This window comes from Erigeron canadensis, chromosome 6, assembly GCF_010389155.1.
Source record: "Erigeron canadensis isolate Cc75 chromosome 6, C_canadensis_v1, whole genome shotgun sequence".
In the NCBI taxonomy this organism is placed as follows: domain Eukaryota; kingdom Viridiplantae; phylum Streptophyta; class Magnoliopsida; order Asterales; family Asteraceae; genus Erigeron; species Erigeron canadensis.
The window spans coordinates 29,957,602-29,972,880 of NC_057766.1; the positions used below are offsets into that span (position 1 = coordinate 29,957,602).

General features: G+C 40.9%; 1 protein-coding gene across 1 annotated transcript; it reads left to right on the forward strand.

Annotated features, from left to right (window-relative positions):
* Positions 1-2,763: 2,763 nt before the first annotated feature.
* Positions 2,764-5,412, forward strand: LOC122604667. The gene has a single exon (XM_043777539.1). It carries the CDS (start codon positions 2,764-2,766, stop codon positions 5,410-5,412), a length of 2,649 nt encoding a protein of 882 aa, XP_043633474.1.
* The last annotated feature ends 9,867 nt before the right edge of the window (positions 5,413-15,279 follow it).

The following is a 15,279-nucleotide window of genomic DNA, read 5'->3' on the forward strand; positions in this document are numbered from 1 at the left end:
ATTATTAAGACCGGTACCGCGAGACGCCTTTTTATAACTTCTCTAGTTTAACAATGGTTTTGGTCATTTCAGATAACAATTTTGCCTATCGATTGTACCCAACCGTCAACCCGTTAATTCTTATCAAATATCGATTACCCTCTACCGTACCCGTCATAGAACCAAGTGCTTCTAATCAAGCAATCAAAATAACTTATACCCAAATCCTAGTCGTCACTAAGCAATGAACACAAATTATCCGCCATCAATAATTGAGTAGCAAAGAATTCATAGATTAAGATCACGACAAAACGTTAAATCAAATCATTTGAATTAATAAATATTGTGCAATCCCTACATAATGTCTCACTCCATCAAGATGGATGAAAGGGCGATTAGCCACTCATACTAAATATAAAATAACAAATCAAAACGAAGGAATTCATTGTTACGGAATACAAAGGATTGAAAAACGAATAACGAAATGATTCCGAACGAGTCTTTGATCCTCCAAATTGATGAAAAATAAGAAAAACCCTTGATAAGCCTCAAATTGTACATGTTTCCCTACACCGAATTGGACGTTTTGTACTAGTTTTATAGCCATTTATACTTGTTTTGTGGTGCATTATGGTATTTGCAAGTGGTTTCAGGCCTAAAGCAGGTATATTGCCCCAAATGGTAGAAAATAGCTCAGAAATGGTCCATATGCACTAACCAAAGAAGAACGAAGCTGAAACGGCAAATCCTTGCAAGACCTCGCGGCGCGAGGAGGGTGACTCGCGACGCGATCCAGGGTAATTCAACCCAGTCGCGGCGCGAGAAATGCAGGTCGCGGCGCGTTTTGTGGTTTTACAAGACAGAACTTTTCACTGAAGTCCCTAGCGGCGCGATTAGGCCCTCTCGCGGCACGAGCCAGGTTTTCAACCCAGTAGCGGCGCGAGAAGGGACCCTAGCGGCGCGAGTTGGGCACTTTCGAAGTCAGAACTTTGGCCTGAAGGAGCTAGCGGCGCAACCCAAGACCCTAGCGGCGCGAGTTCTGCCTAACATCACCATTTTCTCTCTCCTGGGGTATAAATACCAACCACCACTCCACGCAAACCCTAGTCTGGGACACTTTAGCTCACATACTTATACTCCAGCCGATTTTCAAAGGTTTTTAAGAGTTTTGACTAGTCCAACATCATTTTGAAGACTTGAAGACTAATTTTAGCTATTGTTACTCATTGTAGCTCTTTTTAACTTCGATTTGGATTCGTTCTCTATATTGGGTACATTATGTCCTCCTTTCTACTTCAATCTTTAGCTTTTAACATTATGAGTAGCTAATTCCTTATACATCTATGAAGATGAAGTGAAACAATTGGTTATGGTTGCATAGTATTTTGAATTCAAGTTGGTTTTACTTAACATTTTGTCAAGATCTTAATGAAGTGATTTCTTCTACTTAAATTTGTGTTCTTGGTGATATTTGTGTTCTTCAATAGTGGTACTAGTTGAATGCAAGTATTATTCTAGTTGTTTGTCTATGAACAATTTTTGCTAGGTCATGGTATGATAGTAAAGAATATAAGTTTAATAGAAATTAATTTGTTAAGTGAATTTAACGGTTGATGGTACCACGTTTCTTTCACAAAGATAAAATTGTTATTTAAGTAGTCAAACAAACTAGTTAGTTCAAGGAAGTGTAATAAGGTTGGTGGTACCACTTGTTGCAAGGAATTGAATTGGCTAGGTGATTGAGCCGATTTTACAACCGGAGTGCACGCCGGGTGTGTTTTAGTCTTGTCACGATTATTGTCACCAACAATATTGAATTTTGAGCTTAAACCATATGCAACCTAAACTTCTTGTGTAGCGGATTCGACATAGATGGCTTTTTAATTATTCGTCACAACTCAAACTATTTTCGCATACTCTCGATTGACACCGGTTGAGTATTTAATTTATTTTACTTGTCGATTAATTAGCTTTCTGAAACGCAAAGTGACAACTCGGTCACAAACCAAACTTTCTCTTGATTTGCATTTTTACAACCTTAAGTACAACATTTAGTCCTTGTGTTCGATCCTGGTCTTACTCATTAACTATATTACATACGAACGGGTACACTGCCCGTAAGTGTGTGGTAGACAGTAAACGGTAGATCTTGTTATAAATTATTAAACTCGATTTCACACATCAAGTTTTTGGCGCCGCTGCCGGGGACTAATTTTTCGTACTTGTGGTTGAAATTTTGTGAATCGATCCTTTTTTCGTGCTTTGCACGGAAAAGTTACTTGCTTTATTTTAATCTTAGTTTGCTTCATTATACCTCAGGTGCTATTAAGGTTTCCATTTGTTGTGTTGTGATCGTAGGTTATTCTCAGGAAGTGGATGAGCACTAGAGCTTCTGGGAAACCGTTAGTGAAGGCCACATCTAACCCTGACAAACTCAAAAAGCGCACCAAACCACAAACATCACACCCGTCATCATCCGCACCCACTTACATAGACACCACTCCTAGACCTAGACCCGACCACATACTTCACGAGACTTATTACGAGTCGGGAAGTACCGAGTGGGGTTACTATTCTGAAAAAGAAGAACCGACTTCCGATAGAACACCTACTCCACCCGAATCACCGAAACCAACCATCAACATGGCCGGACAACAAAATAATCCACCCGACCTTTTTAACACCAAAATCGAGGACTTACCTTGAACCATACCAACCTCTCGCCAATCCGCCATTGTTAGCCCCGCCATTGACACTTTCACCGTGAAAGGCAACCACTTGCAAATGGTCAAGGATTTATGTTTTGATGGGAGAAAAAAGAGGGATCCTCATGAGCATCTCGACAAGTTTGAGATGATTTGCAACTTGTTCAACTACGGGGAGAACCAAGCTAACAATGTCAAGATGAAGCTTTTTCCTATGTCTCTAGCGGGGGAAGCTCATAAATGGTTAAAAGGGTTAGCACCAAATAGCTTGACCACATGGGAGGCGGTTAGAGAAGCTTTGATTGAAAGGTTCTTTCTGGCAAATCGGGAAAGAGAACTTAGGCTTATAATCCGTTCTTTTAGGCAAGATGAGGACGAGTCCATTGTTGAAGCTTGGTTAAGAATGAAAGATCTTTTGTGGGAATGCCCCGGGCATGGGGTAAGTGATACTGAGATTGTTGGCATATTCTTGGATGGAATGAATATGGAAAGTTATGAGAAGATGGTCATGACTTGTGGGGGTAGTACTACTTACAAGACTTCTAGTGAGATTTGGAAGATGTTTGAGGATATGGCTAAGGCTCAAGTTTCGAGGTCCCCTAGTAGGGATCGTAGGGATAGAAGGACACGTAGAGTAGTAGCCCGGGTTTATGGGGGAGAGACATCCGAGGTAGTTAGCGAGATCAGAGCGCTCTCAAGGCACATGGATGAGAGGTTTTCGATGGTGGAAAACAATTTCGGAGGATTAGAGCGTGATGTTAAGATCATGGCCGGGGGATGTGTTCATTGTGGTGGACCACATGATGCTGATGAATGTGATCAAATGGTTAGGGAAGACGTGAATTATGTGCACAACCAAAGATCCGGTCAATATCAACCGCTTTTCCAATGTGGTGGCAATTACCAAGGCCGTCACCAAGGTAACTCTTCAAACTCTTCTAATTCTTTTTCTAACAATCGTGGTGGCAACTTTCAAAATAGGTGGCAAAAGGATGACAACCAGGGACCGCCTCAACAACAACAACCACCATCACCTCCAAAGCAAGATGACAATGGGGAGGAAGGTTCGCCCCTCATGGCCATGATGGCCAAGTTCTTGGATAAGCAAGAAAAAAGGGAGAAGGCTCAAGAGAAGCGGAATGCTTCAATGGAGAACTATTCGAAGCTTTTGAATGATAAGATTGGGGGTTTGCATGTAAAGATCGATGAGAGCAACCGGAACAACCATGCCTTGATATCTAATTTGGAAAAGAGGTTGGATAGGATGGGGAACTCTAAAAGGCAGCCGGGTACACTTCCAAGTGACACCCAACAAAACCCAAATCAAAGCCAAGGAGGGTCGTGGAGAAGTGGGGATGACAAGTACAAAGGACCCCAACACCGAAATGAGACCGTAAATGCAATAACAACACGGTCCGGTAAGGTAACCACTCCTCCTAAAGTTAACTCTTTTGTTTCTAATGCTTCTCCTAGTGCAGAAAATTTCGATGAAGAATTTGATGATGAAGTGGAGATGGAGTCACCACCGGGTGTGACAACTTCGGTTCCTAAAGCTACACCAATCAAGGAACCCGAAGTCAAGCCATACAAGCCCAAGGTTCCATTTCCTCAATGCTTGAGGAAGGAAAAGCTTCAAGACCAATACAACAAGTTCTTTGATATGATCAAGACGGTGACAATCAATGTCCCACTAGTTGACCTCATTTCGGGCATGCCTAACTATGCCAAATTCATCAAGGAGCTAGTAACGGACAAGAAGAAGCTAGATGAAGCAAAAGCAACCTTTATGAATGAAGAATGCTCGGCGGTAATTAAAAACAAGCTTCCACCAAAGCTTGCCGATCCAGGGAGTTTTCTCATTGCTTGTTCTTTTGGTACTAAATTATCTTGTAAAGCTTTAGCCGATCTTGGGGCTAGCATCAACTTGATGCCATATTCAGTTTTTACAAAGCTTTCGTTAGGGCGATTAAGGCCCACTAAGATGAGCATCCACCTTGCGGATCATTCCTTCCAATACCCGATGGGGGTGGCTGAAAACTTGCAAGTGCAAGTGGGCCAATTTGTTTTTCTTGTGGATTTTGTAATTTTAGAGATGGAAGAGGACACCAAGGTGCCCCTCATTTTGGGCCGACCATTCTTGTACACCGCGGATGCTATCATTCGGGTGAAGGACAAGGAAATTTCCTTGGGTGTCGGGGATGATAGAATAGTGTTTAAAATTAAAAAAGCTTTGAAACATTCTTATTCCTCTGATGATACTTGTTTTAAGATTGATGTGATAGATGATGCGGTCGAAGTTGAGATGTTGGAGCTCGTAGGTATTGAAGATGGCACAAGAGATGAACGATGGGCTAGCATTGGTGAAGCGGATGTTGCTAGTGACCAAGTGGAAGAGATTGCGGAGATCTTGGCTATTAGCATGGATGAAACTCCATTGGATGATGAGGAGTTTGAAGAAATTGAGGCAATCCCGAGTGGTAAGCTACCTACTTCGCTTGATAATCCTCCAACGGATTTGGAACTCAAGCCATTGCCCGATCATCTAGAATATGCTTACTTGGAGGGTACATCTCTACTCCCCGTTGTTATTTCCTCATCACTTTCGGGTGAGGAAAAGACCAAACTCATGACCATTCTAAAGGCCCATAAAAAGGCCTTTGCTTGGAAGACTTCCGATATACCCGGAATTAGTCCCCGATTTTTGCAAACACAAGATAAATTTGTTTGAAAATGTAAAACCGGTGATTCAAAGGCAAAGAAGTCTTAACCCAAACATGAAAGATGTCGTAAAAAAGGAAATTGTTAAACTTCTTGATGCGGGTATCATTTTTCCTATATCGGATAGTCCATGGGTTAGCCCGGTACATTGTGTACCATAGAAAGGAGGTATGACCGTGGTGACTAATGAGAAAAATGAGTTGGTTCCAACTAGAACGGTCACCGGTTGGAGAGTTTGCATTGACTATCGTAGGTTGAATGAGGCTACCAAAAAGGACCATTTTCCTTTACCCTTTATGGACCAAATGCTTGAAAGGTTGGCGGGTAATGAGTACTTTTGTTTTCTAGATGGTTTTTCCGGTTATTTTCAAATCCCAATTGATCCTAATGATCAAGAGAAAACCACTTTTACTTGTCCTTTTGGAACCTATGCCTATAGTCGCATGCCTTTTGGCTTATGCAATGCACCAGGTACTTTTCAAAGATGCATGTTGGCCATTTTTCAAGATATGATAGAAACTTCTATGGAGGTCTTCATGGATGATTTTTCGGTTTTTGGTGAGTCCTTTGATAGTTGTTTGGTTAATTTGGATAAAATGCTTGATAGGTGTGAAAAAGCACATTTGGTGCTAAATTGGGAAAAATGCCATTTTATGGTCAAAGAGGGTATAGTTTTGGGTTACAAGGTGTCAAGGGCGGGTCTTGAGGTTGACAAAGCCAAAATTGATGTCATGACTAAATTACCTCCACCCACCAATGTGAAGTCGGTAAGAAGTTTTCTAGGTCATGCCGGGTTTTACCGGCGATTTATCAAAGATTTTTCGAAAATCACAAGGCCTATGACTAGATTGTTGGAAAAATGTTGATTTTGAGTTTAATGATGAATGTTTAAACGCTTTTTCTCTTTTGAAAGACAAATTGACAAATGCTCCAATAATGACTTCACCGAATTGGTCTTTACCCTTTGAACTTATGTGCGATGCTAGTGATTATGCTTTGGGGGGCGTTCTTGGCCAAAGGGATGAGAAGCACTTTCGTCCAATCTACTTTTCTAGCAAAACCCTAAACCCCGCCCAACAAAACTACACCGTAACCGAGAAGGAATTGTTGGCGGTGGTTTATGCCTTTGATAAGTTTAGACCTTACTTGGTTTTGAATAAGACTATTGTGTTCACCGATCATTCAGCCTTGAAGTACTTGTTCAACAAGCAAGATGCCAAACCCCGTTTGCTTCGTTGGGTCTTGCTTTTGCAAGAATTTGATATAGAAATCAAAGACAAAAGTGGGGCTGAAAATGTTGTCGCCGACCACTTGAGTAAGCTCGAAAACCCTCACCTTGAGGAGTTGAAGGAGCATGAGATTAACGATTCTTTTCCCGATGAGTTTTTGATGCAGGTTGAGGACGAAGAGGCACCTTGGTATGCCAATATTGCTAATTATTTATGTGCAGAAATTTTGCCCAAGGGATGGAGTTCTCAACAAAGAAAGAAGTTCTTTTCGGAAATCAAGCATTACTTTTGGGAGGAACCGTATTTGTTTAGGGTGTGTGCGGATGGCATGATAAGGAGATGTGCTTGGGGTGGTGAAACTAGAAAGATTTTGGATGAATGTCACTATGGTCCTACCGGTGGACATTATGGAGCATCGGTAACGGGAAAGAAGGTGTTTGATGCGGGTTTCTATTGGCCCACCATTTTCAAAGAAGCTCAAACACTAGTGGAAACTTGTGATGCCTGTCAAAGGCAAGGAACAATCACCAAGAGAGACGAAATGCCACAACAATCGATTCAAGTTTGTGAAGTCTTTGATGTGTGGGGAATCGACTTCATGGGTCCATTTCCACCATCAAATAAGTGTCTTTATATATTGGTTGCGGTTGACTATGTTTCCAAGTGGGCGGAAGCAAAAGCATTACCCACTAATGATGGCAAGGTGGTGATTGACTTTTTGAAGGGCTTGTTTAGCCGGTTTGGTATGCCAAGGGCGTTGATTAGTGACCGGGGCACACATTTTGCCAACCGTCAATTAGAAAAGGTCTTGAAGAGATATGGGGTCACTCATCGTTTCTCAACTTCTTATCACCCACAAACTAGTGGGCAAGTTGAGAACACGAACCGGGCTTTGAAGATAATCTTAGAGAAAACGGTTGATGGAAATCCAAAGTCTTGGTCAAAGAAGCTTGATGATGCCTTATGGGCATTTAGAACCGCTTTCAAGACTCCAATTGGCACAACCCCGTATAGGCTACTCTATGGAAAAACTTGTCATCTACCGGTAGAGATCGAGCACAAAGCATTTTGGGCATTGAGGAATTGCAATATGGATTTAGTAGAGGCCGGTGAGTTAAGGTTATTACAACTCCATGAACTAGATGAGCTTAGGCATGGTGCGTATGACAACTCGTTGATGTACAAGGAGAGGACTAAGGTTTGGCACGATAAGAAGCTTAAGAGGAAGGATTTCAAAGTGGGAGATAAGGTGTTGTTGTTTCTCTCCAAGTTCAAAATCCACCAACCAAAGCTCACATCTAGGTGGAATGGCCCGTTTGTTATCAAGCATGTGTATCCATCCGGATATGTTGAATTGTACCGAGAGAATGGGAGCTCTTTCATTGTGAACGGGCATCATTTGAAGTTGTATAATGAAGAAGAAGTTGGGGAGGGAGCCTTGATCGAGGAGCTCCCAACTTTCGCTTAAAGAATGAGGTTTGATCGAGTCAAGCTAATGACTCATTAAAAAATAAAGCGCTTCTCGGGAGGCAACCCGTGAGTTTTTAAATTTTTGTTGTTTTCAGTAGTTTAGGTCTATTTTTATGTTTTCCGTTGAGATTTACAGGTGAAAATTGATTGTGAATGAACTGGTGTGTGAAGTGTTAAATGGTCAAAAGTCTATCAAACAGAAGGTCGTGGCGCGAGATGGGGTTCTCGTGGCGCTAGATTTGAGATTTTTGGACAGAAAATTTTGTTGAAGAAACTAGCGGCACGAGAAGACACACTAGCGGCGCGACTGGAGGAAGGAGCAGGTACTAGCGGCGCGACCCTAGTATCTCGCGGCGCGAGATTGAACTTTTTGGGACAGAAAGTTTGACTTGAAGGAGCTAGCGACGCGACCTACTCACCTCGCGGCGCGAGCGGGGTCCAGGTAAGTTTTTTTTTCTTTTTTTTATTTTCTTTAATTAAAATCAATAATAAGATTAATAATTAACCACAGGGGACCGATTTTTTTACTTTCTCTTTTTCCCTCTCAAATTCTTTTCTTCTCCAAAACCACACACATATCCACGGCTCACACACATACACACACACTTAATTTGTTATCTACTCTTCTCCTCTTCAAGATCTTCATCTCTTACTCTCCATTCCATCATCATCATCATGTCAAGAGTAAGTTTTTCTCATCTACCTCTCTTTAATTTTTTTTTATATTTCAATTATTTAGGGTTTATTTGTTTAATTTTCTTTTAAATATTGTTAGTATGTTGTATAATATTACTTACATTGTTGTTTATTCTACTTAGAACTAACTAATTTTGAATAAATCTTGGAAAACTTAATTAGGGTTCTTAGTAATTCACATTGAGGATTTTTAAGATTTAGTTAGTTTTTAAGCATTGTAATTCAAATTTATGATTATAGTATTGTTTAAGAGTTAATTCCCACCAGAGAAAAAACCAAAAGAAAAAAAAAAATAAAATCTGAACAGACTAGTGGCGCTAGCTAGGTTACTAGCGGCGCGAGGCATGTTCTGTTTGATCCGTTTTCGTCGTTTATTCTCTGTAGCTTTTCGTTATCGCTCCCAAGTTGTCTCCTTTAACTTATTTTATATGTTTTGGCTGATTTTACAGAGACAACAAGGTACAGAGAGATATGAGGGCAACATTTGGCCCCGCGGTTATCAGTTTGATTACGTGGATGAACGCTACAATGCTCCTTCTGAGAAACCAAGCAGTGTGTTCAGGACACTAAGAACACCAACCCATCCTTGGCTTAAGTTCCCGAATTCTTCAAAAGGGGAGCGACAAGCCTACTTGAATAAGTTGTGTGAAATTCAAAACTTTGATTTGGTTTCTCCTAGGACCATAGATTGGAATATGATTCGGGAAGCCGGTCTCATGGAGTACTTTGAGCAAAGACTGTTAATTGAGTTTTGGTCTGAACCAAGAGAGGAGATGGTGCAGATACCTATGTGGAAGCGAATTTTTGAACTAAGGAAAACAGTGGTTAAAGAATGGTGCCAGGAGTTTTACTCTACACTCCAAGTCCAAGACCTACCTATTGACGAGTTCTTGGAGGATCGGGTGATCCACTTTCGGTTGGGGGGTAGGCAGCGCCACTGTACCGTTGTTGAGTTTGGGTATTTATGTGGGATGTTCTAGGTTTCAGAAATTGAGGATGGAGCGGTATACCCGTTTGTGGACAGGAGTTCATTTCACACTTCTTCCTTTGATGATAACATGCCATTTGACGCGTATTGGTTCAGCATTTCTGGGAATGAAAAGTTTTATTCTGGGGTAAGCAAAGTGTCAGACATTCGGTCCAAGAGGTTGAGGATTCTTCATAAGATGATCACCTACTCCTTCATCCACAGGGCAAACGCCACTGATAAGGTCACTGTGGATGATTTATGGTTGCTCAGACAGTTCGAGGAGCTCCCCACTTCCGGTTGGTTTTGTTGTGCTCCATACATTTTAGCTAGACACATGTATCGGTGTAAGGAGCATAGGTACTTATGTGGTCACTTTATAACCACGATGGTGGAAAGGCTAGGTTGTGATACTCCAGAGGGTCGGTCAGAGGTTACGCTAAGAGTGGAGACCACCCTTTTGGACATCAAGGAAATGAAAAAGGCGAAAATAATAAGGACCACCAACCCGAGTGACTTACATTTAGATGGGGAGCAGGAGCCACCTGCACAGAGACCGAGGATGGACTCACCACCTAGGGAGCAGTAGCCACCACCTAACCCTTATCCTTATGATTTTGCAGATTGGGGGAATAAGCTTGATCAAATCTTGATGGAGCAGAGGCAGGTGCGAGATACTCAGGATATGCTTGTGGATGGGACACGGACGATGTGGAGCCAGGTGACCCGCTTGGGTTACCAGAACGAGTATTGGAAGCCTTATATTGATCATATGATTCGACCAGAGACTCCACCACCACCACCGCCTACTCGGGATTTTAGTCCTCCACCCATCTTTATGCCTGCCAGCACCACCTTTGGTTTCTTCTGTCCACACCCTGGTCAACCCGTTCCGCAGCAGCAACCATGTTGGATGGGTCCGAGTTCGAGTGCTGCCGGGACTAGTGGGACAGCAGGGGACGCTCTGGATATTCCCCAGTTTGGCTCGTATAGGCATACCAGTGGGGAGCGCTACTCGGGGCATGCTTTTGACTTTTACAGGGGTATATTTGGTGAGCCGGCAGATCCTAATGCTGGAGATGGTGTCCCTTCAAATCAAGACATGGATGAGAACTGATTCTCTTATTCTTCTCTCTTACTTCTGAACTTCTTAAGACAATTATATTTTATGTTTCAATTTGGTTGTAATTCCGCCGTGTAGGCAATGAGACATTGTGGATGGTTTACTTCAATTCTTGTTATCATCGTTTATCTAGTATTTCGTTATTTTGTTATTTTGCTTGTCAGGTGATTGTATGGTTGCACGTTGCATTTTTGGAATCGCTCTTGGAATTTTTGGAACAAACAAGCGGGTTTATGCTGGCAGTCAATTCAGCACCCACTTAAATTTTGGCTTCACCTTTGCCTTGGCAATACCATGCTTTCACTCGGAGGTTTTTCATTGTTCCTTTCTACATTTTGCAATTTTTCCTCTTTTCCAATTTTGTTCACCTTAGTTATTCGTCCATTGAGGACAATGTACAACTTAAGTGTGGGGAGGGAGAATGGTAAATCGGAAAAATGACAAATTTTCGAAGTTTCCTTACTTTATTAGCATTTTGGTGATGTTTTTAAATTTTTGAGGCTATAGGTTTTGCGCAAAGACGAAAAATGAAGTTAATTTAAGATCTTGCTAATCTAGGATAGAACTTGAGATTGTTTACCTTTAGCTTTCCTTTTCTAGTGCTTGTGGCATTTCATCATTCCAAGGGGCATAGGCTTGTTCTGAACTTCAATATAATCTAGGTTGCTTGCTAATTGTACCTTAATGATAAATCAAATGTGAATAAAGCTTCACTAGATGATGTATTGGTAGGCACCGCTTGAAGTTTTCCATTTGAATTTTGCAACTTGTGTGCACAAAGTGCTTGAATTATTAAATATGCTTGTGGTAATTTGACTTAACATATGGTCTACGCCCGGCTGTTGTCAAAAGCAGAATCCGACCCTTAATTCTTATGTTATAGGTTGTGGTTCTAGTCATTATGTTGGGTCTTTATATCGGGGTGCCTGGGGTGTTTCGGCATCAAAAACGGGTGGCATATGCGGGAATACGTGCAAAACAATTTTTCAATGGCCTAATGCTAATGTGGGCTTTGAGATTCGAATAAGTAGGTCCAAAAGGTCCGAAAGTTCGCTACACGGGTCTCATAGAAACTCACGGGCATTAAATTATAAAAACATTTTGTTCTCGTATGTGTTAGTGTTTAGAGCATGGTCTCTGAATATGCAACCCAATCTTGAGTTCTGGTGTATGTCTTTTAACGATACTCACGTATCCGTAGCGAACCGCTGGCCGAACGCTTAAAGTGCACTTTCGTATGATCACCTAATATATGGATAGAGTTTCAATTCTAGACCGTAGGAGTATGTTTTGTCAAGGGACTCACAAGTACACCGTAATGAAAACCTTATGGAAAACCAAGGGCGTGGGTGTTTAAGTGGACAAATATACCAATAATCATTGTGGAATATTGCTTATGTTGCCAATAATAATTTTGAAGCTTGCTAGTGGATTATAAGCTTAGTAAGAACGAGCTTAAGGTCAATTGGAACGATAGAAATGTTAAAGAGGTAAACACGAGCATAGGAAGGATTCTAATTGTAACCGAAAGATGGTTTTGCTTTAGATTAGTGGAATTTTCTGATTTCATCTAAAACTTTGCTCATTAGTTTTTAAATGCATTTTGCTTTTGGTATTCAATGCCGCTTGGTAGGAAATTTCTCTTTTAACTATATTTTGTGTTGACAATTTGAGTCTTTGATTGTTTAAGTGCATACTTACTTGAGGACAAGCAAGGTTTAAGTGTGGGGAGGTTTGATAAGCCTCAAATTGTACATGTTTCCCTACACCGAATTGGACGTTTTGTACTAGTTTTATAGCCATTTATACTTGTTTTGTGGTGCATTATGGTATTTGCAAGTGGTTTCAGGCCTAAAGCAGGTATATTGCCCCAAATGGTAGAAAATAGCTCAGAAATGGTCCATATGCACTAACCAAAGAAGAACGAAGCTGAAACGGCAAATCCCTGCAAGACCTCGCGGCGCGAGGAGGGTGACTCGCGACGCGATCCAGGGTAATTCAACCCAGTCGCGGCGCGAGAAATGCAGGTCACGGCGTGATTTGTGGATTTTCAAGACAGAACTTTTCACTGAAGTCCCTAGCGACGCGATTAGGCCCTCTCGCGGCACGAGCCAGGTTTTCAACCCAGTAGCGGCGCGAGAAGGGACCCTAGCGGCGCGAGTTGGGCACTTTCGAAGTCAGAACTTTGGCCTGAAGGAGCTAGCGGCGCGACCCAAGACCCTAGCGGCGCGAGTTCTGCCTGACATCACCATTTTCTCTCTCTTGGGGTATAAATACCAACCACCACTCCACCCAAACCCTAGTCTGGGACACTTTAGCTCACATACTTATACTCTAGCCGATTTTCAAAGGTTTTTAAGATTTTTGACTACTCCAACATCATTTTGAAGACTTGAAGACTAATTTTAGCTATTGTTACTCATTGTAGCTCTTTTTAACTTCGATTTGGATTCGTTCTCTATATTGGGTACATTATGTCCTCCTTTCTACTTCAATCTTTAGCTTTTAACATTATGAGTAGCTAATTCCTTATACATCTATGAAGATGAAGTGAAACAATTGGTTATGGTTGCATAGTATTTTGAATTCAAGTTGGTTTTACTTAACATTTTGTCAAGATCTTAATGAAGTGATTTCTTCTACTTAAATTTGTGTTCTTGGTGATATTTGTGTTCTTCAATAGTGGTACTAGTTGAATGCAAGTATTATTCTAGTTGTTTGTCTATGAACAATTTTTGCTAGGTCATGGTATGATAGTAAAGAATATAAGTTTAATAGAAATTAATTTGTTAAGTGAATTTAACGGTTGGTGGTACCACGTTTCTTTCACAAAGATAAAATTGTTATTTAAGTAGTCAAACAAACTAGTTAGTTCAAGGAAGTGTAATAAGGTTGGTGGTACCACTTGTTGCAAGGAATTGAATTGGCTAGGTGTAAGGACCCAAACCTTTTTAAAACAAAATCGAATAAATTTTTTTTTTTTTTTTTTGGGGTATCCATTACGGCGCAGTGAGGCGAGACGCCTCCACTGCGGCGCAGTGGAAATTCACTGTAAAAAGAAATGGGACTCACTGCGGCGCAGTGAGGCAGGACACACCTCCACTGCGGCGCAGTGTTAATTCTCTGCAAAGTTAACCAAAAGCCCACTGCGGCGCAGTGAGCTAAAACAGGCTCCCACTGCGGCGCAGTGGGGACTACCTGCAGCAAATCCACTTGTTCAAAATCAGGTTTTCCTTGCACTTGACTCATTTTATCAAACCAAAACACCATTTCAACTTCAACATTTCCGACTACCAAAACATGACCTTTAGAGCATATAAATCACCCAAACATTGAAATCATTCCTTTTAACAAGACTTTTGACTACGAAATTTCACAAGCGGGTCAATAACCCTACTTGGGTAATTGTCAAGTTAGTTACAAATTCTACCATTACTAAAGTTTCCAACGCAACTACAACTTTTCAGGAGTTCATCCAAAAATAATTTGACCAAAGAACATGTATCAAAAGCCAAAGGGTATCAAAAGGGACCATCTACCCAAATTATCCAAAATGCCAACCTTCCAAATGGCAAGAGCTTCCAAATTCTAACTTCACTTGATCACTTCCTTACCTTTGCTACTACCAACTCCTATAAGAGAGTTAAACAACTAAAACATAAGCAATGCTTAGTGAATGCATACACATATAATCATAATCATGTCATTTCAACTTTGTGCATCAAGCACCATATAAGCCTAGCAAGCTAGCCTTTGCATACATTTCAAACAACATACATTCATTTTCAACATGGCCATGGATACAATGGCTAGTAGGAATTTACCCACCTACTAGCTCTTACATAAAAAATGACTAGTAGGAATTTACCCACCTACTAGTTCTTACATACGATATGACTAGTAGGAATTTACCCACCTACTAGTTCTTACATACAATATGACTAGTAAGAATTTACCCACCTACTAGTTCTTACATACAATATGACTAGTAGGAATTTACCCACCTACTAGTTCTCACAATCAATCAAACAAATGGGTCATAGGAATTTACCCACCTATGAACTCAAATATCAAAACATGATTATATGCATATACACTCACCTTAAACTTGGCTAGTCGACACAACAAGGCTACAAGATCAACAATTTAATCTCCAACACCTCAAGAATGGGAAACAAAGAATTAGGGTTTTCAAATGGAAATTCTTCCTCTTTTCTTCTTTAAAGAATCGGTCACCACCACCTCCAAGAAAGCCCCAAATTTCAATTCTAACACAATAGGAGATGATTATTGTTATTGCTTTTAAGATTAAACTTCTTCAATTTGAGTTTCTATTGCATGAACCATGGAAGGATTTTGAGAAAATGGAGTAGTTAGAAGAGAAAAGAGCTT